Genomic DNA, 23791 nt, shown 5'->3' on the forward strand with positions numbered 1-23791 from the left:
AATTTTGTTATGATATGATAAAAAATAGAAATATTTATTTAATATTACACAATTATTGCTTAATATAATATAAATAACTAAATTTTACTGAATTATTTTATTTAAATTTCTGCGATCTTCTAGCATTTTTTTGGTCAAACTTGTCAACTAAAATGTTTATATCTAAACTGCGCGTAGATTTACACTAATTTAATTTGAAAAAAGCAATAACCTATTCAATTTTTTTTTCACGGGAATTAAATTTACTTTAACCAAAGGCCCCAAATTACCGTGGGTCCCCCAGCCACGCGAGGTCTGCGGGCCCTCAGTTACGTCACTGACGTATACTACGCAGGTAATAAATACCGCATAATTTAATTGCTATCTACTTTTCATAGTATGACAATTGGTAGCGTCATAAAAAATTCAAAATTCAATAGTCAATAATTTAAAATTTAACTATTAAAATTAATATAAAAAAAAGGGTGGGAAAGTGGGTATCACTCTGCTATATAGTAGTGGTCAGTGATGTATACAGAGGGGGTTAGGGCCATTAGGGGTTCAAACCCCTCCCGAATTGTATGGTTGGTACGGACATTGATTTTGATTGTATAATTAATTGGAATTTAAGAATGGAAATATTTTTTTAACCCCCCCAGAAATTATTTTTATTATATACGCCACTAGTAGTAGTGGACTGGTGGTGAGTAGGTCACTACAATGGATGTGTTAAATTTGAATGCAATATAAATGTGTGATCACCATTCACCATAACAATAAATAGGGTCAGATAAAATGTTCGCTCAAATTTACTAAAAATGAATGATAAGGCACGACTACGGTCTTACAAAAGGTTGATAGTTTTAAATTTGTTATAAATAAATAATATTTATTTATTACATCTTATATAGGTAGGGTATATACTTCAATATAATATATGATTTTAACGAATTAATAATTATATTTTAATACTCGTATTAATTGTAACCTTTTTATAGTCACTGTATTAGTGCATGTTACGGCATAAATGTTGAGAATCATTGGTTTCCGGATTTTTGCAGTCCGGAATTTTATGTTCCGAGACATTACAGTCCGTAGTTTTATAGTCCGTAATCTTAAATTCCGGAAATTTACAGTCCGGGCATTTACAGTCCGTAATTTTTATAGTCCGGATTTTTACAATCCGAATTTTTAACTTTCCGGACTTTTACTATTCCGTATTTTTACTTTCCGTAATATTACAGTCCGGAGTTTTACGTTCCGATATTTTACATTCAGAGATATTACGTTCCGGACATTTTATTTTCCGGATTATTATAATTCCGAACAATTAATTCCCGGACAATTACGGCTTCCCTTCAAATTCATTTCTACCTTTTTTTATAAAACTCCAAGTAACGAAAAACTCATCACGAAAGTGACATTTTCTTTTTGGTGCCATAATAACGAATAAAATAATAAAAACGAACAATGTAGGCTACGGTCTACGAGTGACTAGTGACTACGTTCTACTGATGTAAAAGTCATTAGTCTGTCTCTGTATCACCCGTATGGCTATATCGTTTATCGATAAGACGATAAAATATAAAAATAAAAAATGTAAACTGCATAGTGCACAGCGCACATGACTTGTTTGTTGTTCTCGAATATTACGGTATTATTATTTTATATTTAGCCTATGGATTTATCAATTATTCGTTATCTTTAACATTAACATGTTGACTCTCGATTTCAATTATTATTTTTAAAAATAAAATTGTAGAAATTAAACAATTTTAATTTTTTCCTAAAACCGGGGCATATAGGCGTCCCGAAAAATGTTTTCGGGACACCGGGACACAAAGTCAAAAACCGGTGAGAGTCCCGGTTTTCCGGGACGTATGGCAACCCTAGCCGTACTGACCGCAGTTCCTATAACGGAAAAAAGAATGCGCTCCGGTCGCCGCGGCCCGCCATTATCGCGCCCGGCCGGTTATCAAAAATATGTTGGACGACTGTACGATTATTACTATTACACGATTTTCTACAGATCTTATAGCTTTTTCCGAGTTTTTCCGTATTCGTGTAGTACACGCTTTTATTATGCGTACCAAAATTCTATCGTGTGATCGCGACGACCGATTTGGCCGATATTAATTCAATAATAATAATAAATATAAATAAAATACGTATGAAACTGATATCGATTACAAATATATTCAAAAGAAAATTAACGAGAATGTCTGTGTGTGTGTGTGTAATGAAATACGAATTAAACGAGTAAAACGATGTACAACGCGAATTCGGTGACGGTTTGGAAACGGTTTAAGTGCTCGAGATTTGCCGTCGGTCCTCAACTCGAATTGTAGTCGATAGGATTAGGCGTTAGGATAGGATAGGATTAGGCAGGTGTACCGAGGTCGAATCCCGCCCCGGCGACATTACCGGCGGCGCTTTGATTAACACTGCGAGTCATTTTTTGCATTTTTTTTTCCAGTGTTTTTTTTTATTTTTATATGATTTTGCTGGCAACGTCGGTATATTTTTTTTTTTGAATATTGCGAGTGTTAAATATACATGTTTTGGTATCAGCTTTGTTATTATGTTTTTTGTAATAGTACTTATTGACTACCACTGAGTATGTTATATTATAATATTTATAGTATATATTATATAATATTTATTATATTGTAAAAAAGATTGGTACCTACCTGATGAAACACAATATGTGTATGTATGGAATACTTAGAAAATATTTTAAGAGACTGTGCTATAATGTATTTATTAAAGTCATATAGACAGTGGCGTATTTGGGATAATTTTTCAGGGGGGGCAAAATTCAAAAATCTCTCACTGTTACAATATCAGGAAATTTGAATGCAATAGGTACTTTATTCGTTGTTAGACACGGTTCTAACTTGTATACAGTTATAATCCTAAAAAATAATATAATAATATAAAATAATAAATAGTCAATATTAAAGTAGTTCAATTAGTAAAAACAAATAATTATATTATTAAGTCAATATTTTTTTTTTTGTGGCAGCAAACATATCAATAACTTCATCTATTTGTATGTCTCTGTTCCTGTGTATATTTAGTAAAGCCAATCCAACTAAGCGATCTTGCCCCATGTTTGACCACAACCAAGTTTTTAACCTAAGTTGAAAAAGCAAAGCATAACAAAATAATAAAATTATCATGCATAAGCAAATAAGCAATAAGCAAATCACTATTTGGGCATAGTGTAAAATTAGCTAGTTATAGCAGATAAGAAATTTACTATGAATAATTAATTCAAATTATACTTAAAAATTATCAGTGATATGTGGTAAAGCTAATAAAAGTGATTAAACTCATTAGTATAATACAATATTACTATAAATGTAAATTTTGTGTAACATTAGTTTAAATTTAATGAAATAAGGATCAAACCTTCTTAGTGTCGAAAAACTACGCTCAGCAGAGGCAACAGTAGTAGGCAAGCATGCAATTATATACAAAATTTTTTTAATATTTGGGTACAGTATACCATTACATTGGTCAATAGCTGTTAATGCATATTTTATTACATCTCCACCTGAAACACAATTAAAGCTTATAATTTCATAATATAATTATTTCATAGTAAATTATTATTACCTTCATTTTTTATTGATTTCCACTTTTATTTCCATAGTTGTATTTCTGATTTTAATTGTGATTCTTCCAATAGTTCTAATAAGTCATTATCAAATCTATAACCATTTTTCATTATTGATACTATTGAGTCAATCTTTTCATCATTTACATCTACAATAAATTTTGGTATAAGTTGACTCAAAATTGTTACCGTCTGGTTTTGTTTACTTAAAAACCGTGACTTTAAATCTTCTAACACATTTTCCACCAATGGTATAAATAGAGACACCCTATAAAAATCTTCTGTAGTTTCAGATGGGTGATTAGAACGTTGAGTTTGACGTTTAGATAACCTTGGAGTTTTTACTTCAATTTCATAGTCTTTCATTAATGAACAGCTCTCTTCAAATATTTGCTTAAATACTGTATCACAATTTGTACGCATATTTTCCAAAATAGTTACTACATTTTGAATACATTCAAATGCAGCTAATATATCATTATCAATGCCTTGAAGTATTCTGCTTATAGGAGCTGTTACACATAATATGTTAGATAAGGCATTAATTGAAATTATAAATTCACATGTACACATAGCTGTTAAAAGAGTTTTAGCTTTAGATGATGAATCTAATTCATTCCATTCTGATATTTTAGTCAGGGCTTCTATTATGTCAGACATTGAAGATTTAAAAATTGCTATGCTCTCGTGGCGGTCGGTCCGTCCATCTCGTTTCACATAGACTTTTTAAGTGAGGTTTTCCATTAAAACTGATTTTAGAACAAAGTTTCTTTTTGCAGACATATTAAAAAATGAAACAATTTCTTTTACAAGACCAACGCTATTTCTTATACTTTGAACTGTTGATGATTTGGAAATGGCTAAATTTAATGTATGATTAGCACAAGAACAACGTATAGCGTTTTTAGCAACTGATTGTATTGTTTTAATAGCTCCCCTGATGGAAGATACCATTACAGAACATCCATCTGTACCTACTCCAACACAGTATTGATGGTCTAAAGAAAAATGTTTCAATATCTTAAGAACAGTATTGCCCAAAATTTTACCAGTTAATTTTGGTTCTATGACAGTATTATGAGTAGTATCTTGGATGTTATGTTCATTAGAATCAGCTGTTTTATTTTTACCATACATATATGTGTGACAATCAATAAATGCAATACAATTTTCTTGAATTACACCCTTCTTAATGTATCTCAAAATAAGACTCATTTGAGAAACATGACTCATAACAGTAGTTTCGTCAAATAAAATACTGTAATATTTTGATTCTTTTACTTCATGTAAAATTTGTTGGGTTATTATTTGTTTACAACAATCTATCAATTCATTTTGGACTACAGGGCTAATATATGTTGCTTTTGAATGAGTAGTTGTTAAATGATTTTCTAAAGTAGAATCACCACCAAGTATTCTATATTTTAGAAGTTCACGAAAATTGCCCATGTTAACAGAGGAAACACTATCATCTAAAATATTACCTTCTTCACGATGCCCTCTAAATGGTATATTTTGGCGACCAAGGAATAAGATGGATTGTATTATTGGTATTAGTCTTTTTCGATTTTCAAGAACTTGACATAATCTTTCATTGTTTATTAAATTAAACACATCTTTTTTTGGATTAATAAGAGTTTTCAAAAAATCATCAGCAATTTATATGACATTTATATGATACTTATTATTGTTGTGCACCTCTAAGTCTCCATCTTTCCCAGTTAGGTTTGAAAATTTAGTAAGTGGTTCAGTAAAAAATTTTTTTAAAGTTATTGTGTTATACTTACCACCTTTGACAATAAATAAAACACAATATTTGCAGAATAAACCAGATTTTAAGTTAAAATATGTCAGCTATTTGTATCGTTCAAAATGGTTTTTTCTCAATGATCTCTTAATACTTTTACCGTTTCTGATATTCAAAGTAAATGGATAAATAAAATCATTTGAAGGTACGTTATCCATATTGATAATTTTGGCCTTTACATGATCAGTTAATAAGTTATCAGATGTCCTTAAAAAATTACCTATGCCTACACTGTATATATCACTAGTTATATCAATATTTTTACTTACAGTGGCTGTCGGCTCATTATTGATGATTCTTTTGTATTAGAAAATGAATTTGAAAACAGAGGACAGTTGACATTTGTACTGTTATTGTCAGATGTACAATTTTTTTTAGATTTCAATTCTGAATTGTCATCAATGACATCAACAGAACGTTTTGCACCTTTTTTCAACACCCATTGGGTTAGTTGCTTCTGCACATTTGATTTTGATATATTAACGTACGAAACTACGAAACAAATAATACGAAATTTATACAACAGATGAACACTGAAGACTGAACATTATTTACTATTATTATTAACTATTATCACAGAATATTGATAATTGATATTGATTACAACTATTTTTCTTTATTATCTATGATTGTAAACTAATCTAAGACCGTGATTGTAACACAGAACATGGTACCTATGTTAGAAACGGTTACTATTGTAGTTTCAAAACTGGGTACCGTATATTTGGTGGGAACGCATGATAGGCGAGTAAGCCTACTGCCTAGTCAATAGTCATAATACGCAATACGCATAATAATGAAATTTGACTTTTAATACTAGCTCAGTGCTAACGTATTTTGCGTAAAAAAAGTTTCGGGGGGGGGGGGAATGCCCCTGTTGCCCCCCCCCCTCAAAAACACCACTGCATATAGATCGGGTATGCACACTAATATTTAATTACAGTAGTATGTATTTGTATGTTCTGAGCACTTTTGGGCAGGGAGATTTTAAAAGTTTAAGGGGGACTTTCCCCCTCAAGCCATTTTTTTTTCCCTGTAACACGAAAAACACTGTTTTTTCAAAAACCATAATGTATGTTCTGAGCACTTTTGGGCAGGGAGATTTTAAAAGTTTAAGGGGGACTATCCGCCTCAAGCCATTTTTTTTTTTCCCTGTAACACGAAAAACACTGTTTTTTCAAAAACCATAATGTATGTTCTGAGCACTTTTGGGCAGGGAGATTTTAAAAAATCAAGCGGGACTATCCGCCTCAAGCCATTTTTTTTTTCCCTGTAACACGAAAAAACACTGTTTTTTCAAAAACCATAATGTATGTTCTGAGCAATTTTAGGCAGGGAGATTTTAAAAAATCAAGCGGGACTATCCGCCTCAAGCCATTTTTTTTCCCTGTATATCATACATATTGGTTACACTGTATCTTTTAAAAAAATGTTATAAATTGTTTATTTAATCCACTTTAGTTCAGTTAGTAATAAACCTTCGTTTGATCAAGTTCTGTTATTTTCTGTTAAAACATTTTTTTTGTAAGTGAATATTTTCAGTTTTAAAAAATGAATTTTCGAAAATTTAGCAACAATTTTTGCTCACTTGTTACTTTAGTACGAAACAATGTATATCCTGCACATCCACAATATACTACATTTTCATCAAGATTGAAAACATTCAATTTATTTCCACTAACTTCATCTCAAGATAAATACTCATTAGCTGAATGCGGTTTTATATATTCAGGAAAAAAAGATATCGTTGAATGTTTTTGCTGTGGACTTATCTTACATAATTGGGAAAAAGATGATAATCCATGGATCGAACACTCAAGATGGAATCCGAAATGTATATATGTTCTATTATCAAAAGGAAATCAGTTTATTGAAAATGTGATAAAAAAATACGGTAATATTAACAACATTTGTGAATGTAATTGTGAATCTAGGTCATATGATACTGTTTTCTGACAAATTGTATGATTCTAACTTCTAACTTTTTTATGCTATGGTAAATAAATATTTATTATTATAATAAATAATTTAATTGTGTTAATACATGATATAATACCTCGTGAACATGTGGCCTAGTGGGATAACGCGTCTAGTTTAAATTAAATATGTTAATGTTTATAAAATTTCAGGTTCTATGGTTAGGTAAGTAGGTAAGTATAATAGCCCTTTACTCGTTATCTGACTTGGCCACATGTTCACATTTTTTTTTTTTTTTTAAATGTCTAGACCCCCCCCCATAGGTTTAGTATATAATATGTAGAAGTAAATAAAAATTACTAGTTTAAGCTAAGCTTCCTACTGATCATATTCATACTTAAAAACAATAGCTCTTTACTACATTTTTTTTTTTTAATATTTTAGAAAATTATTGTTGTTCAAAAAGTGTTCACCATTGGTAGAACTCATCAACATATAATATGAATCCATCACTCGTTGTATCAAAATCAGTGTTCGATATCCGTCCTTTTAGCAAGAAAAGTGTGACGGTTGGACTTCTAGTTAATAAACAGATTTCAATTATTATATTATTAGAATGTAAATTAACTAAAAAAGTTGTAACGCTTGATCTAGAACAGTGGTGCACATTAATGTGTGAAAACAATTTTAATACAATTATTAATAATTTACATACTCGATGTAAACGTGTTAGAATTTCAGACAACTTTTTCTACTCTGTTAACGTAAACCAATCAACTATTGTTTTATATTCTAATGATAATTACATAACATTATCTCATGTTGATCTTCATCGTTTAAAACAATTACAACATTGTATAGACTTGTATATAGTTGAAAAACAGAAAAAGTTGGAATCATACCAAAAAACATTCGATACAGCTTACGCGTTAATCAAGGCTGACGTAAACGGGTTACCATTGTCTTGTCAACGAAACGAGTTTACAAACCAATATATTCAAAATTATGATTTCAGCTATAGCAATATACAAAGTGATGATATTTCATTCATGTACGAGCTATTACAATTTCATTTTAATTCTTTATCAAACATGATTTTGCAGGATTTAATAATATTGTAATAAAAAAAATATATATATATTTATGAATTATGACTTTTTCAAAATATTTCGCTATCGAAAAAAATATATCATTATTTATTAATACTGCTTATATAGTTATATATTAACTATTAATAATAATTTTTATATTATTTTTTATTTTTTTATTTTAACCTATGAATGTATTATTTTTTTTTTTATTTAAATAAAATAGACATAATATATTGTAATTAAAGTTTTATTATTTATTAAATGATTTCCACCACTATTATAAACATAGTTTATTACATATCAAATACGTGTAATTTTTTTCTTTGAATCCTTCATAAATCGGTCGAAAAGTGTTTGAACCAATTCATTTAGTTCACTCGATATGGCTTGGTCCTTTGCCTGATCGGTTATTGAAAGTTTCATCGAACACTCAGCATGTTTCCATCTATAAAAAATATTCATACAAAAATTATTTTTTATAATAATATCTTACTTTAAAAATAAATAACTATAGTATTAATGTATACTATAGTTATTTAGTTATATTCGAAGCGCGATAGTAAAATAATATTATATATCACCTGTCCTTAGAATCAACATGCTCAATGTTTTTTGTTTTATAATGCGACAACGTCCAATAGTCAGTCGATTTTTCGTCAGCAGGTGCCTTTACAATTAAAATCCCATCGTCTTGCCGAATGCTCATTGAATTTCTGACTTCGAGTGCAATTTTGTGATCTTTCATCATTTTCCCAATTTTATCTCGATAAGAAACATTCTTTTAAAAAAAATAATTTAATTATAATTTTGTTCACCTGATGGGTTATGTAAAATCACTCACTTTTTTCGATTTTTTTCCATTATTTTTTTTCTCACATACCCTCTTTTGACCACCCGGTTTTGTTCCAGTTTTTCTATCTTGCGCTTCTATCATATCCACCTATAACAATATTTAAGCGATTAGTTAATGTTTTTTAGTTTATACACAGTTTTAATTAAATGTTTAATAATTTCAACATTTAAAAAAGTAATAGTAACGTTATATTTATCTTTACCAACTATGGCTTAATATTTGATTCTATTTAAATATAAAATAATATATCTATATAAATATATAGACATATTTTTTTTTTTTTTATACTTACATCGCTTACAGCAAAGGATTCTTCATCATCACTCCTAAATGAATTGACCGACATTATTTAGAATGAGAAGTACTTAGAAGTACTTAGAAAAGTATTTTAATTTAATAAAAAAATAGAAAACTATTTGTATAAAAACATGGACTCGCTGTAGACTCGTTGAAGTAGACTGAAAAAGTTATATCAAAAGGCTTCCTTATATATGTGTTCTCTCCCCGGTCACAAGTAGTCTGAGTTCATTATACGACCTCACCCTCGTTATTACATTCTTCAAAACCAGATTTCTTTTTTTTTTTTACCTATTTAATACATTAATCAATAATAACCTTTTCTTATTTACAGATAAGCAGATTTCATAGTTTAATATATAATATGTAAATAACTCAAATTAATAATAGTTCTGAGAATTGCCAGTATTTTCGAAACGTGTTCGACTGTTTTTATTTAAAGTTCATTATACGACTACGACCTCGCCACTATATAATCTTTAAACCCAGGGTTTTTTTACCTATTTACTATATTTTGACATTTAACAATAATAACAGGTTCTTATTTGCAGATATACAGATTTCATTTTTTTTTTTTTTTAGTATATAATGTACAAATATTTCAAATTAATAATAGTTCTGAGAATTGACAGTATTTTCGAAACGTGTTAGTCAATGTTTTTATTTAAAGTTCATTATACGACTACGACCTCGTCACTATATAATCTTTAAACCTAGAGTTTTTTACCTATTTAATATATTTAACAATAATAACCGGTTTTTTTATAAAGTTCATTACACGACCACGACATCATTACTATAATCTTCAAACCCAGGATGTTTTTATCTATTTAATATATTTTGGCATTTAGCAATAATAACTATTCTTATTTACAGATATACAGATTTCATATTTTTTAGTATATAATGTGCAAATATCTCAAATTAATCATAGTTCTGAGAATTGACAGTATTTTTCGAAACGTGTTCGTTAATGTTTTTATTTAAAGTTCATTATACGACTACGACCTCGTCACTATCGTTATATGATATAATCTTTAAACCCAGAGTTTTTTTTTACCTATTTAATATATTTTAGCATTTAGCAATAATAACAGGTTCTTAATTACAGAAATGCGGATATCGTATTAAAATATAACCTCCGACTCTGTAAACATAATATGAATATCATAAAAAAAATAGTATACTTTCTATTAACACAATTGATTATAAGATTTTTAAAGAGATGGAAAATTGAGTACTATATAATAAGGAAATATTTTTTTAAAAACATTCAGTTTTATTGTGAACACAAGTATACGCAGAACACCAACATTTTTTTTTCAAACATCTACAGAAATTTAAATGTAAGTACTTATTGTTATTATTTCAGTTTTTATTGTATTATATAAAATTATTTATAATGAATCTAAAATTTTTTTTTTAAAAAATAAATAAATAGTTGAATATAATACCAACTTTTATCATAATAACGCTACAGTAATGTAGCCTATATTATACGTCAGGTAACATTTTATTTAAAACAAAATAAACGATAATAATATGATAAAATTCAATATTTTCGTTCTTAAACTGTGATATGAACTTGGTTTTTTTATTATTATTATTAAGGATAAAAGAAATATCGATAATATTATAACCATTAAAAGAATATTAAAAATGATCTAATACAAGTTTTTTTTATTTTTTTAAAATTTTTTCTATCGGTCTATTTTATTTAAATATTGTCTATTAATGAAATAAATTAAACATTTTTTTTTTAACCATTTTTATTACTAGTAATAGTCCTAATCTATACTTAACAATAAAAAAAATATATAATATAAATACTTATAAATTAAAGAATAATACAATGGAATCTCAAATCAAATATGTCAACACATTAATCGAGGAAAAATTAAATCAAAGACAGCAAAATGATGAATTTTCAAATAGAGAGGAAGAAATTAAAAAAGAAAAGATTAGAATAATAAATAAAAATATTCGTCAGGCATATAAAAAAAAAAAATACCGAACCTAGTAGAAATAATAAATTTAAGAGATGAAAAAAATAACATTTTTAAGCGAGTACAATTATACTAATTATATTGGTTTACAATGCGATAGACGCATACGCAAAAATTTATCAAATTTGTATGATCAACTAGACGATCTAAAAAATGGTAATTGCGAATTTGTTTCTATATTAAATTATAATCGTCCGATTTCAAATCACTAGTTATTCAATTAACCATATTTAATTTAGTTTTATTTTAATGTTATTATTGATTAAACTATTATTAATTGTTATTTTTATAAAATAAAAAAATAAATATATCAACATTCTGAATTATTTTTTTTACTTTAACAAAAAAATAAAGAATATTAGGTATACACTGAACCTAAATAGAAAATAAACATTGCTAATGATATGAAACTGTTTTAATATAAATAATTATAAAGATGAAGATAAAAAGTTTTTTTGAAAAGCGGAAATTTAAGTTAATCACAGAATAATGAGTACTATTTGTATCAACAATAAAATAAATATTAAATATTATAATTATGTTTTTCAAAAAATACTGTCCATTTATAATAAATAGCATGTAATACATTTGGTTAACATTAATTTTCAATCTTAACTCGTCAACTATTGATATGAAATAAGACAAGTATTGTTTTTGTAAATAGTTCATATATTCGTAAAATTTTCATAGAAAATGACCTTCTGTAGATGTGGTCGGTTGTATGAATCAATGAATCTAGCGTACAGATGGCAAAGCTCCAGTGACTTTTATAGTTCCACATTACACTCGTTTTGTGTGTCGCTTAGACGATTCGTTAACATTTATAACCGACCCGAATCCGATAATTCGGTGGCTACAACGGTGTGGAATAACATATGAAACTATTTTAAAAACTAAGTTTTATTCGAGTCAATAGTTGGTTTGGTAAAATATATTTAAAAAAAATTTTTCATATTTTTTTAGATAAAATATATAATACAAAAAAATATTTTTTATAGAAAAAATGGATTTAGAAATGGATTATGCACATCCATTATTTGATCATATCAAAAACGAAATCAAAAGACTAAAAAATGAAATGGATAACAACGAAAAACAAGAAATACTAGATCAGAGAGAAAGAAAAACTGCGCTAACTTTAATTAAAAGAGACATTAAAATGTTAAAACATGAAAAATTTTTAGCAAAAACATACTCATTTGACACAGAAAAAGAAAAAAATTTAAAAGAAAGAATAAAAAAATTAAAGGAAACACAACAGCTTGTGAAAAATTATTATGCCCTTTATTCGTATACAAGTTTTGAAAGAGATAATTCAACTCATAACCTATGCAATAAATTTTATGTATTATTACGCGACATGAAAGCACTAACAGAACCTATTGATTTTATTAATTAAATTTATATTACTTGAAACATTAGATATTATTTATTTTACTCAATGATTTTTTTTATTTAATAAAAATAAAATATTTATATATATTTAAAGAGAAAAAAAAATGTTTTTTTTATTATAGCCTTACTATGAAAAGAAAAGTAATTACAAAATATCAGCGTATGAATACGTCGGGAACCGGAATGATTGAAATCGAGAGATTTAAAAAATGTTCAAAAACTTTCATCATCAAGAACAGCAAGAAATATACAGACTATAAATCATTTTTTAGTTATATTTCAGATAAGCTAATTTCTAAGTTGAAAAAATCATGTTTAAATACATCGATAAAATTTAATATACATGTTGACACTGTTTACGAACGTCCAGTAACCCATGATATTCAGGATATGGCTTTTAAAACTTCAAACATTTTAGCATGTAGTTCATCTGATTTTACTATTTTATTGAACAGAATGTTTAATAAAATATTAACTGAGGAATCAGAATTTATTGCAAAAGGTTCAGGTTGGTCACTTGTATCAATAGATGGGTTACAATTAAGAATTAATTTAGTAAACCCTTTGAAAGGAAGTTCATATATTGATTTACCTATATTTATAAAAAAAAAAAAAAGCCATTATAAATGTTAGAAATAAAGATGAATATTGTTTTAAATATTCTATACTTAGCAAATATGATAAACGTTCGAATAAATCACGATTTAACCAAACGTATTTCAATATTCTAGAAAAAAAAAGTGGATTAAATTTTAAATGTATTGATTTTCCGACACCAATAAAACAAATAAAAAAATTTGAACGTCTAAACAATGTTTCAGTTAATATTTATAGTTTAAATAATAAAAGTAATATTTTTCCTTTATGTATAAGTAAAATAGAAAGAAAAAATCATTTTGATCTATTTTTATACAATAACGATAAAACATTACATTATTGTTATATTAAAGATTTCTCAAGATTTATTAGAAGTCAGAAAACTAAAAATTGTTCTAAGTTAATTATTTGTAAGAGATGTTTTACAATTTTCGGGAATAAACCGTGTAAAAGTAAACTTTGGGGTGAAGAAGGATTGATTAAACATAAGCAAATGTGTGATAAGAATGAATTAGGAAGACCAATAATGTTTGAAGAAGGAAAAGATGATGAATTCATATATTTTAAAAGTTATAAAAAAACCAATAGAATACCGTTTGTTATTTATGCTGACTTTGAATGTATTTTAAACCCTAAACAGACTATAGAGTTGAATAAAAGTAGTAAAAAATCTAAGGTTTCTAAAACCCATATTACTCATTTACATGAAATTATGAGTTATGCGTTTTATGTAAAAGTTGACTATGACAGTATAACAGAAAAGCTATTGCATCAATTTAAAATTCCAACAAAGATAATAATGTATAGAGGTAAAGATGCAGCAAAAAAGTTTATGGAAAATATGATCGATATTGGAAAAAAGATAAATGATGTATATGAAATTAATATACCAATGACTACATTGACTGAAACGGAAGAAAAACAATTTCAGAGAGCGGAGGTTTGTGAAAAATGTTTATTATCTTTTAAAAAAAATAATTTATTAAAGGTTAGAGATCACTGTCATTTTACTGGTAAATATAGACAATGCCTTTGTCTTAAATGTAATTTTGTAATAACTAATCCATCATTTGTTCCAATTTTTTTTCATAACTTATCCTACGATAGTCATTTTATAATTCGAGAACTTGGTTGTGATAATAATGATATCCATGTTATTCCGAATTCATCAGAAAAATATATATCCTTTAGCAAAGAAATTGCTCCCAGATTTAGTATAAAGTTTGTTGACACATTCCGTTTTATGGCCTCCTCATTAAGCGAACTTGCAGAAAATTTGTCTGAAGATAAATCAAGGTTTAGAGAAACTCTAAAAATATTTTCTAATAAAAAATTAGATTTAGTCACACGAAAAGGGGTTTTTCCTTATGAATATATTGATAGTTGGAGTAAATTAAATGAAACTCGTTTGCCTCCGAAATCTGTATTTTATAACTCTTTAAAAGATGAAGAAATTAATGATGATGATTATTCTCATGCTAAAAAAATATGGAGAGTATTCGATTTAAAAACTTTGGGTGAATATAGCGACCTTTACTTGAAAACTGATGTAAGTATATTAACGGATGTATTTGAAAATTTTAGAGATTTATGTTTATCTACTCTTAAACTAGATCCTGCTCATTATATGACTGCTCCAGGATTTGCTTTTGATTGTATGCTTAAATATACTAAGGTTAAATTAGAAAGATTAAAAGACTTTAACATGCTTTTGTATTTCGAAAATTCGATCCGAGGTGGAATAACTCAATCAACTAAAAGATATGCTAAAGCGAACATACCAAACATTAAAGGTTTGAACTATAATCCGAATAAACCAATTACATGGTTAACGTATCTCGATTGCGTGAATTTATATGGAAAGTCGATGTTAACTGAACTACCTTTTAAAGATTTTGAATGGGTTGATGACTTGGATATAGATGTTACAAAAATTCCAAACGATTCAAAAGTTGGTTATATATTAGAAGTCGATATTGATTACCTTAAATATTTACATAAAAAACATAACGATTTTCCATTTTTACCTTTAAACGAATGTCCTCCAAATTCAAAAGTTAAAAAATTAATTACTACGTTATCACCGAAAAAAAATTATATTATACACTATAAAAATTTGAAACAAGCAATTGCTAATGGACTTAAATTAAAAAAAATTCATCGAGCTATCCGATTTTCACAAAGTAAATGGATGGCCCCATATATTGAACTCTGTACAAATATGAGAGTAAAAGCTAAAAACAACTTTGAAAAAAATTTTTGGAAGTTATTAATTAATAGTGTTTTTGGTAAATGTATGGAAAATGTGCGTGCTAGAATTTCTTTAAAGTTGGTTTCATCAACTAGAAAAGCAAGTAAATTAATGATGAAAACTAACTTTAAAGATAGAACTATATACTCTGAAAATCTTATGGCTATTCATCAACATAAGGAAACTATTAAATTTGATAAAGCAATTTATGTAGGATTCGCAATTTTAGATGTTTCAAAAACATTTATGTATGATTTTCATTATAATGTAATGAAAAAAAAAATATGGTAACAAAATAAATTCTTTATACTCGGATACAGATTCTATGGTATATGCTATTCGAACACACAATTTTTTTAATGATATAAGATATGATTTATCACCGTTTTTTGATACATCAAATTATCCTATCGATCATTATTGTTTTAGTGAAATTTATAAAAATCAGCCTGGTTATTTCAAAGATGAAATGGGTGGAAAAATTTTAAAAGAATTTGTTTCATTAAGACCGAAATTATACGCTTACAGAACTGTGGACGACATTGAGGTAAAAAAAGCTAAAGGTGTAAAAAAATATGTAATTGAAAAACATATGCAATTTAGACATTATAAAGAAATATTAAATGCATATATAAACCATAAAAATGTTGATGATAAACAAACATGTAGAAACATGAATTTTATTCAATCGAATAAACATATCGTCCATTCTAAAACAATGAATAAACTTGTATTAAGTGCTAACGATGATAAACGTTATATAATGAATGATGGGATTAAGACACTAGCGTATGGACATTACAAAATTAAAAAATAATAATAATAATAAATAAAAAAATAAATTACATACATTAAAAAAAATCTTTATTTTAAAATATCTGCTGACGATATCCACGAATTATGACTTGAATCGAAACCCATCCTTTTAACAAGCATTTTATCTTTAACTTTTTTTATAATACGCTCAATTAAAAAGGTGTTCGGGAAATCAGTTAATTTAATTTCTTGTTCATAAAAACCTCCTAGAATTATATTATTTGATTCATCCTTTAGTTGATAAGTTATCGGGTTTGTATGTAAAACTTTTGTTATTGTAAAAATTTCCGTTGTCCAATTCGGTGTATATCCTTTACTAAATATATGTTTGTATTTTGATATTCTCACTTTATCATTAATTTTAAGTTTTGGTTTATAAAATGTTTTATTATCTATTTGTACATTTGATTTAATTTTACTTGTATTCATTCGAGCTTCATACGGTGTACACTTAATTGTTCTATGTTTTGTATGATTATAATTATAAATAATTTTTGTTATTGTATTATACCAATTCCATGTACCTGTTGCAGTAAAATGTTTATATATATTATTTTTAAGTGTTCGTATAACACGTTCACCAATTGAACACTTGATAACGCTATACGAACTGTAATGTTTAATTTTATATTTTTTCATTAAATCTTGAAATTGATTGTTATAAAATTCTGTACCATTATCTGTTTGTAATAATTTTGGATTAGCTTGTTTTAATATATTAAACATACCTTTTGTACATTCTTTTCCTGTTTTATTTTTCAATGATTCTACCCATACATATTTTGTGTATGTATCTATAACAACTAAAATGTATTTAAAACCAAGATTTTGATTGGAATGAGATTGCATGTCCATTAAATCAGCTTGCCAAAGGTCATCCTTAAATCGTGTTATTACACTACGTCTAGGAAATATTTTTCTTGCAGGTCGATGTAGCTCATTGGCTATACACTCTAATGTAGACATTATACTATTATATTCCTTTCACGTAATTCTTCTAAAATAGATATGATTTCATTATTTACACCAGTATTACCAGCAATTCGAGATGATGTTATAAGATTTAATCTAGTAACTAATTCATTCGGATCATCATAGTACACTAATTGTGTTTGAGGTATTACATCTTTATATAAACCGGAACCTTTCTTAGTCGTTGGCGATAAACTAAATTTAAATAGCTGACCTGTTGGAGGTTCTGTAATTTTAGAACTATTCGTAGGAGAAGAAAAATCAAATGAAGCATTTTTTATGTTTGAATCATCAATAACGTTTCTTCGTTTAGCGCTTGAACTAGATAAAAAGTTATCAAATTGTTTTAAATTTAATCGGGAATTTGGAGTTTTAATTTTTGCGTTATTAATTTTTAATATTTCCTCGTTTAATTGTTTTTCTTCAATTTTCATTCGTTCATAAAGAGGTTTTACAACATTCATCCATTTGAAATATCCTGAAGTTTTAGGTTTCCCGTCTGCTTTTAAAAAGACTTTAGTTATTTTTAAAATATTATAATATGATTCCATGTCTTCCATAGTCATATTTTTTGGTACTTTTTCACATAATAAAGACCAAAGTCCTTTAGTCCAAGGATAGTAATTATCGAGCAAGTGTAATTTACCGTGTTCGAAAGTAACAGGCATATTTGATATTTTAAGTTGATTATTAACCGCATCGTAATGCATACCATAAGATTTATCATAACGTTGTGATTTAGGATTTGAAATTAAAAAATTGTCAAACGATGAATTCAGTACACTATCGCTATCTTCATCACTAGCGTACACGGTTTCTTCTTTTTTGATAGTGTCGGAAATATGTGAAGTGTTTTTTTCTGACAGTGTACTCAATGGTTCCAGTAAAGGTTTAAATGTATCACGAAAATAGTTATCAGAATCTATAATACCACGCTTCATATCCATTATTTTACGTTTGATATTTTTTTTTGATGTTACCAAATTTTCTAACAAAACTTTGTCTTTATTCATTGCAAATAATAAACTTGATATAACTGCTTCATCCGACTTTAGATAATACTATGCAGATTTTAATACTATTACAACTGTATTTATATTATTATTTTATTTTAATGAAAGAATGGAAACCACATCTATATCTACCTTCATTCATTTCACGTGTTTTATCGATAACCATAAATCCATAATCATTATGATTCCAACATAGATGAGAAATTTTCCGAAATTCAGAGAAATCCATATCTGCTGATGAATGGTCATTGAATATATGGCGTAAATTCGTATCATCTTGTTTAAGTATTATTAAAAAGTTTGAGTTATCTCTTACTAACTGTTTTGGTATTTTAGAATATGTTTGTGCTAAATAAAATACAGAACTAGCACCTGAATGTCTACACATTGAGAAGAATTCTCTAATTACAGATTGTGGATCACAAATCACGTCATCAAAAATTATGATAGAATTTTTCTTAGTTAAGTTTGGTTTTATAACTTTATCAGCACTTGAAAAAATGAAAAAATTGGCACCTTTTATATCATCTATTATTTTTTTTAGTAAAACATATTTTTCTTGATTAGAAGTTTTAGAGTATAAATAGATATTCTCAAATCTTAATCCGTTTTCATGCGTGATTAGGTTATACATTATATTTGTTTTACCTGAACCACTAGGACCAACTATAATAGCACGTATAGTATCAGGTAATAATGGTCCGTGTCTTGATGGTTTCTTTATTATTTGAGCATCTACATTTAAAATATCTAATTTATCTTTCTGTACAATCAAATCCATTTTCTTATAAATACTCTAGAATTTTCAAATTATAATCAGTTATAGATAATGCGTTCAACACGTAAGTGGGAATCAGATAAGACTGGCAAAGGTTTCGTAAATTTCCTTATAAATAGTCTCCCGTTTGAAGCCCATGTTCCAAAATATCAGTATTGTGGACCTGGTACGAAATTAAAAAAGAGGTTAGATCGTGGCGATAAAGGAATAAACCCATTGGATACTGCATGTCGTGATCACGATATTGTGTATGAAACTAGCAAAAATTTAGAAGATAGACATAACGCTGATAAGGTGTTAGAACTCCGTGCTTGGGAAAGATTTAAAGCAAAAGATACACCTAGAAAAGAGAAAATTGTAGCGTACGCAGTAGCTAACACAATGAAAGCTAAAAGAAAAATAGGTATGGGCTGTAAAGGTAAACGGGGACGTGTTAATAAAATAAAAAATGGGACACGAGCTGCGATAAAAAAAAAAAAGGTTAAGAAAAATTATAGAGGTAAAAGAATGATTCTAGCACCGGGTCAGACAGGTGGTGCAATTCCCTTAATACCTATTTTCGCAGGATTATCAGCACTTGGTAGTTTAATGTCTGAAAGTGCTAGTGTATATAATGCAATCCAAAATTCAAAAAGAAAAAAAAGGTAACGGATTAAAAAATAAAGGATCAAGAAAAAAAAACTGATGAAAACGTTACCTAACAGACCACTTACATCTAGAGATATTATAAAATATGTTACAAAGTTTAATATCAATCATTTCCGTGGCGTCTTTTCACGAGATGACTTGCCTAAAAAACCTCATCAGATTGAATGTGGTATATTAAACTTGGACGTATCTTCAGGTGATGGAAGTCATTGGGTAGCGTTTTATAAAAATAAAGATAAAGTTATTTATTTTGATAGCTTCGGTGATTTACCTCCACCAATTGAATTACAAAAATACTTTAAGGGAAACAAAATTATATATAACTATTCAAATTATCAAGATTATAACACATTTAATTGCGGACATTTATGTCTTGATTTTTTACAATGTATGAATCAATCACATTAAGTTTGACAGGTAATGATACTACATTATCTGCAAATTATTTTCCATCTCTAAACGTCAACGAGGACTCGGAAATAGCTTTGATATGTTTACAAACGTTTAATTCATTTCCGAACATAAATTCAACTAATAACAGATTGGAAATAGAAGTTATCGGAGACACAGATAATAGATTTATTGAAAATGCGAAATTTGTATATGAATTTGAAGAAGGTTATTATGACATTGATGATATTAACAATAAAATTGGTAAAGAGTTATTAACCTTTAATAAACTAAAGAGAACATATTTATCATTCAGTATGATTATGGATCATATAGATTTTAGAACACATATAAGATGTGATGGAAGGCTATATTTTGATATTCCAAACAGTATAGGCTCTGTATTAGGGTTTGAAAAAAAAAATATTTTTTTCACGCAATTATCTTCACCGATCAGAAAAAGCTGTAAATTTGAACACAATTAATTGTATAAAAGTATTGTGTAATGTTTCACAAGGTTCATTCAACAATCATCTTCAAAGTCATTCAATTTATGAGTTTTTTTCCGACCGGTAGAACAGGAACAAAAGTGACTCAATCACCACTAAACCTTATATATTATAAACTTAACAAAATAAATATCGATTCAATAACTATTCAATTAGTTGATCAGAACAATAAACCGATTGATAATTTCAAGGAGACATTAACAGTTGTTCTACATATTAAACGTCACGGATCTTAAAATTAATTTAAATTTAAAGTTTTTATAGAAATAAATATGTATGAATCAATCACATTAAGTTTAACTGGGAATGAAACCACACTATCTTCAAATTATTTCCCGTCTCTAAACGTGTACGAAGACTCAGAAATAGCTTTGTTATGTTTACAAACGTTCAATTCGTTTCCAAACATAAATTCTTCTAATAACAAATTTGCGATACAAGTAATAGACGAGTATAATAATAATAATAATGAAAATATATGTTATATTGCATTAAAAACGGGATGTTACGAAATTGTAGATATTAACCGTCAAATTAAGAAGCAAATAAATTCTTACAATGAAGAAAATGGTACAAAAATAACATTCGATATTTCAGTTGACCATAATGATTTTAGATCATACATACAATGTAATGGTATAATTATGTTTAATATGATTAATGGGATAGCACCCATATTAGGATTTGAAAAACGAGACTATCCTCCGGAGTATGTAACTCATCGATCGGAAAAAGCTGTAAATTTAAACACAATTAATTCTATAAAAGTGATGTGTAATATAGCTCAAGGATCATTCAACAATCACCTTCAAAGTCATACGATTTACGAGTTTTTTCCGAGTGAAAAGACTGGGACAAAAGTTGTTCAATCACCGCCAAATTTAATATATTATAAATTAAATAAAATAAATATTGATTCAATAACTGTACAATTAGTTGATCAGGATTTTAATCAAATCGAAAATTTTGGTGAGACATTAACAGTTGTGTTACATATTAAACGTTACGGTTCTTAAGATGGGATTAAAATTCAATATAAACCCATTACTTCACGTTAATCGAGCTAGTCACACAACTAAAGTGTTACCGATAACACCGACTAAAGTAAAAAAATTAACGGTGAAAAATAAAAAAATTTTAAAGGCTCTTGGTTATAAACTAAATCATAATGCCTGAAAGTGATATTTTGGATATAAGTTCACGGTTCGAAACGGATTCTAAAATTACGAAAATTGAATATCATTCATATACACCGTATACAACTTCATTTAATAATAATGATGAAATACGTAATCAATCCAGCAAACAGATGTTTATCCGTATCTGCATGAAAGTTTTATATTTATAGAAGGTTCAATATCAGATGCTATAAAAGTAAAACTTTCTAATAATGGTTTTTCCTATCTTTTTGAACAAATACGACTTGAAATCAATGGGATAGAAGTAGATAGCACACGTGCACTTGGTATTACAAGCTCATTGAAAGGTTATCTATCAGGTACGCCAGATAACTTTAATTGTTATGAAAATGCGGGTTGGATTTTTAAAAATAATACAAACCCTGTAAATGTTAATGGTGAATTTAGTGCCTGCATTCCGCTGAAATATTGGTTAGGTATATTTGAAGACTTTAAAAAAATATTAGTTAATTCTAGATTAGAACTAATATTAACTCGAAGTCATAGTGATTTAAATGTGCTAAACGTAAAAACTAGTGGAAGTGCTACTTCTGGAAAAGTTGTTTTGAATAAAATTGTTTGGAAGGTACCACATATCACTGTTGATGATGAAGAAAGGTTGAAATTATTAAAACTTATAGAAAAAGAAAAAAGTTTGTTTATCCCGTTCAGATCTTTTGAAACCTTTGAATATCCTGAACTCGGGACCACTAAAAAAGTTGTATGGAACCTGAAAACTGCTTCGAAATTAGAAAAACCTCGTTTCATAATAATTGGGTTACAAAAGGGGCGTAAAAATTCAATAGAAAAAGATTGTAGTGTATTTGATCATTGTAATCTAACAAATGTAAAAGTTTTATTAAACTCAATAGCTTATCCGTATGATAACTTAAATTTAGATTTTTCTAAAAATAATTTTACCTTATTATATGATATGTATACATCATTTCAAGAATCATACTACGAAAAAAATATTCGGAACCCAATATTAAGTCCTTCTACTTTTCTAACAAACGCTCCAATTGTAGTTATCGATACTTCGAAACAGAATGATTCAGCAACAGCTTCATCAGTAGATGTTCAACTAGAAATTGAATCATCAGAACCTCTTACAGGTGTAACTGCTTATTGTTTATTAATTCATGATCGTATTGTAGAATATGTACCTTTCACTAGAGAAGTAAGAAAACTAGTATAAATAATTTAGAATTAAGGATGTATAATATTTGATGAAAAAACATATTATTAAATTATTTTTTTTATTTTAATCAAACAGTGTTCTTATTCAATAAAAAAAACAATTATTTTTTAAAAAAAAGTGTGTAAAAATCAATTCTAGATGTGTTTTTTCGTGTTACAGGGAAAAAAAAAATGGCTTGAGGCGGATTGTCCCGCTTGATTTTTTAAAATCTCCCTGACCGAAAGTGCTCAGAACATACATTATGGTTTTTGAAAAAAAACAGTGTTTTTTCGTGTTACAGGGAAAAAAAAAATGGCTTGAGGCGAATAGTCCCCCTTAAACTTTTAAAATCTCCCTGCCTAAAAGTGCTCAGAACATACATTATGGTTTTTGAAAAAACAGTGTTTTTCGTGTTACAGGGAAAAAAAAATGGCTTGAGGCGGATAGTCCCCCTTAAACTTTTAAAATCTCCCTGCCCAAAAGTGCTCAGAA

The 23791-nt window shown here is 27.7% G+C and overlaps 5 protein-coding genes and 2 pseudogenes across 5 annotated transcripts; 4 read left to right on the forward strand and 3 right to left on the reverse strand.

Annotated features, from left to right (window-relative positions):
- Positions 1–2993: 2993 nt before the first annotated feature.
- LOC132926059 (zinc finger MYM-type protein 1-like) lies at positions 2994–4261 on the reverse strand (annotated as a pseudogene).
- Positions 4262–4421: 160 nt separating this feature from the next.
- Positions 4422–5566, reverse strand: LOC132924515 (uncharacterized; annotated as a pseudogene).
- A 3081-nt stretch (positions 5567–8647) lies between these two features.
- Positions 8648–10058, reverse strand: LOC132927807 (uncharacterized). Its single transcript, XM_060992393.1, has 4 exons — positions 9562–10058; positions 9258–9356; positions 8998–9194; positions 8648–8861 (listed from the first exon to the last, which is right to left on the reverse strand). Exons 1-4 carry the CDS (start codon positions 9613–9615, stop codon positions 8717–8719), a joined length of 495 nt encoding a protein of 164 aa, XP_060848376.1. The 5' UTR covers positions 9616–10058; the 3' UTR covers positions 8648–8716.
- Positions 10059–10847: 789 nt separating this feature from the next.
- Positions 10848–15545, forward strand: LOC132926060 (uncharacterized; the record flags this gene model as incomplete). Its single annotated transcript, XM_060990406.1, is given in 3 exon segments — positions 10848–10912; positions 13090–13570; positions 13572–15545. Coding segments are annotated over 2 exon segments (2448 nt in total), but the record flags the coding sequence as incomplete, so codon positions are not given.
- A 3900-nt stretch (positions 15546–19445) lies between these two features.
- LOC132926061 (uncharacterized) lies at positions 19446–20042 on the forward strand. Its single transcript, XM_060990407.1, has one exon. It carries the CDS (start codon positions 19446–19448, stop codon positions 20040–20042), a length of 597 nt encoding a protein of 198 aa, XP_060846390.1.
- Positions 20043–20428: 386 nt separating this feature from the next.
- On the forward strand, positions 20429–21177 carry LOC132923823 (uncharacterized). Its single transcript, XM_060987799.1, is given in 3 exon segments — positions 20429–20872; positions 20874–20990; positions 20992–21177. Coding segments are annotated over 3 exon segments (747 nt in total).
- A 36-nt stretch (positions 21178–21213) lies between these two features.
- On the forward strand, positions 21214–22099 carry LOC132927976 (uncharacterized). Its single transcript, XM_060992530.1, has one exon. It carries the CDS (start codon positions 21214–21216, stop codon positions 21955–21957), a length of 744 nt encoding a protein of 247 aa, XP_060848513.1. The 3' UTR covers positions 21958–22099.
- Positions 22100–23791: the final 1692 nt, after the last annotated feature.

The sequence above is a fragment of the Rhopalosiphum padi genome, chromosome 3 (assembly GCF_020882245.1).
Source record: "Rhopalosiphum padi isolate XX-2018 chromosome 3, ASM2088224v1, whole genome shotgun sequence".
In the NCBI taxonomy this organism is placed as follows: Eukaryota; Metazoa; Arthropoda; class Insecta; order Hemiptera; family Aphididae; genus Rhopalosiphum; species Rhopalosiphum padi.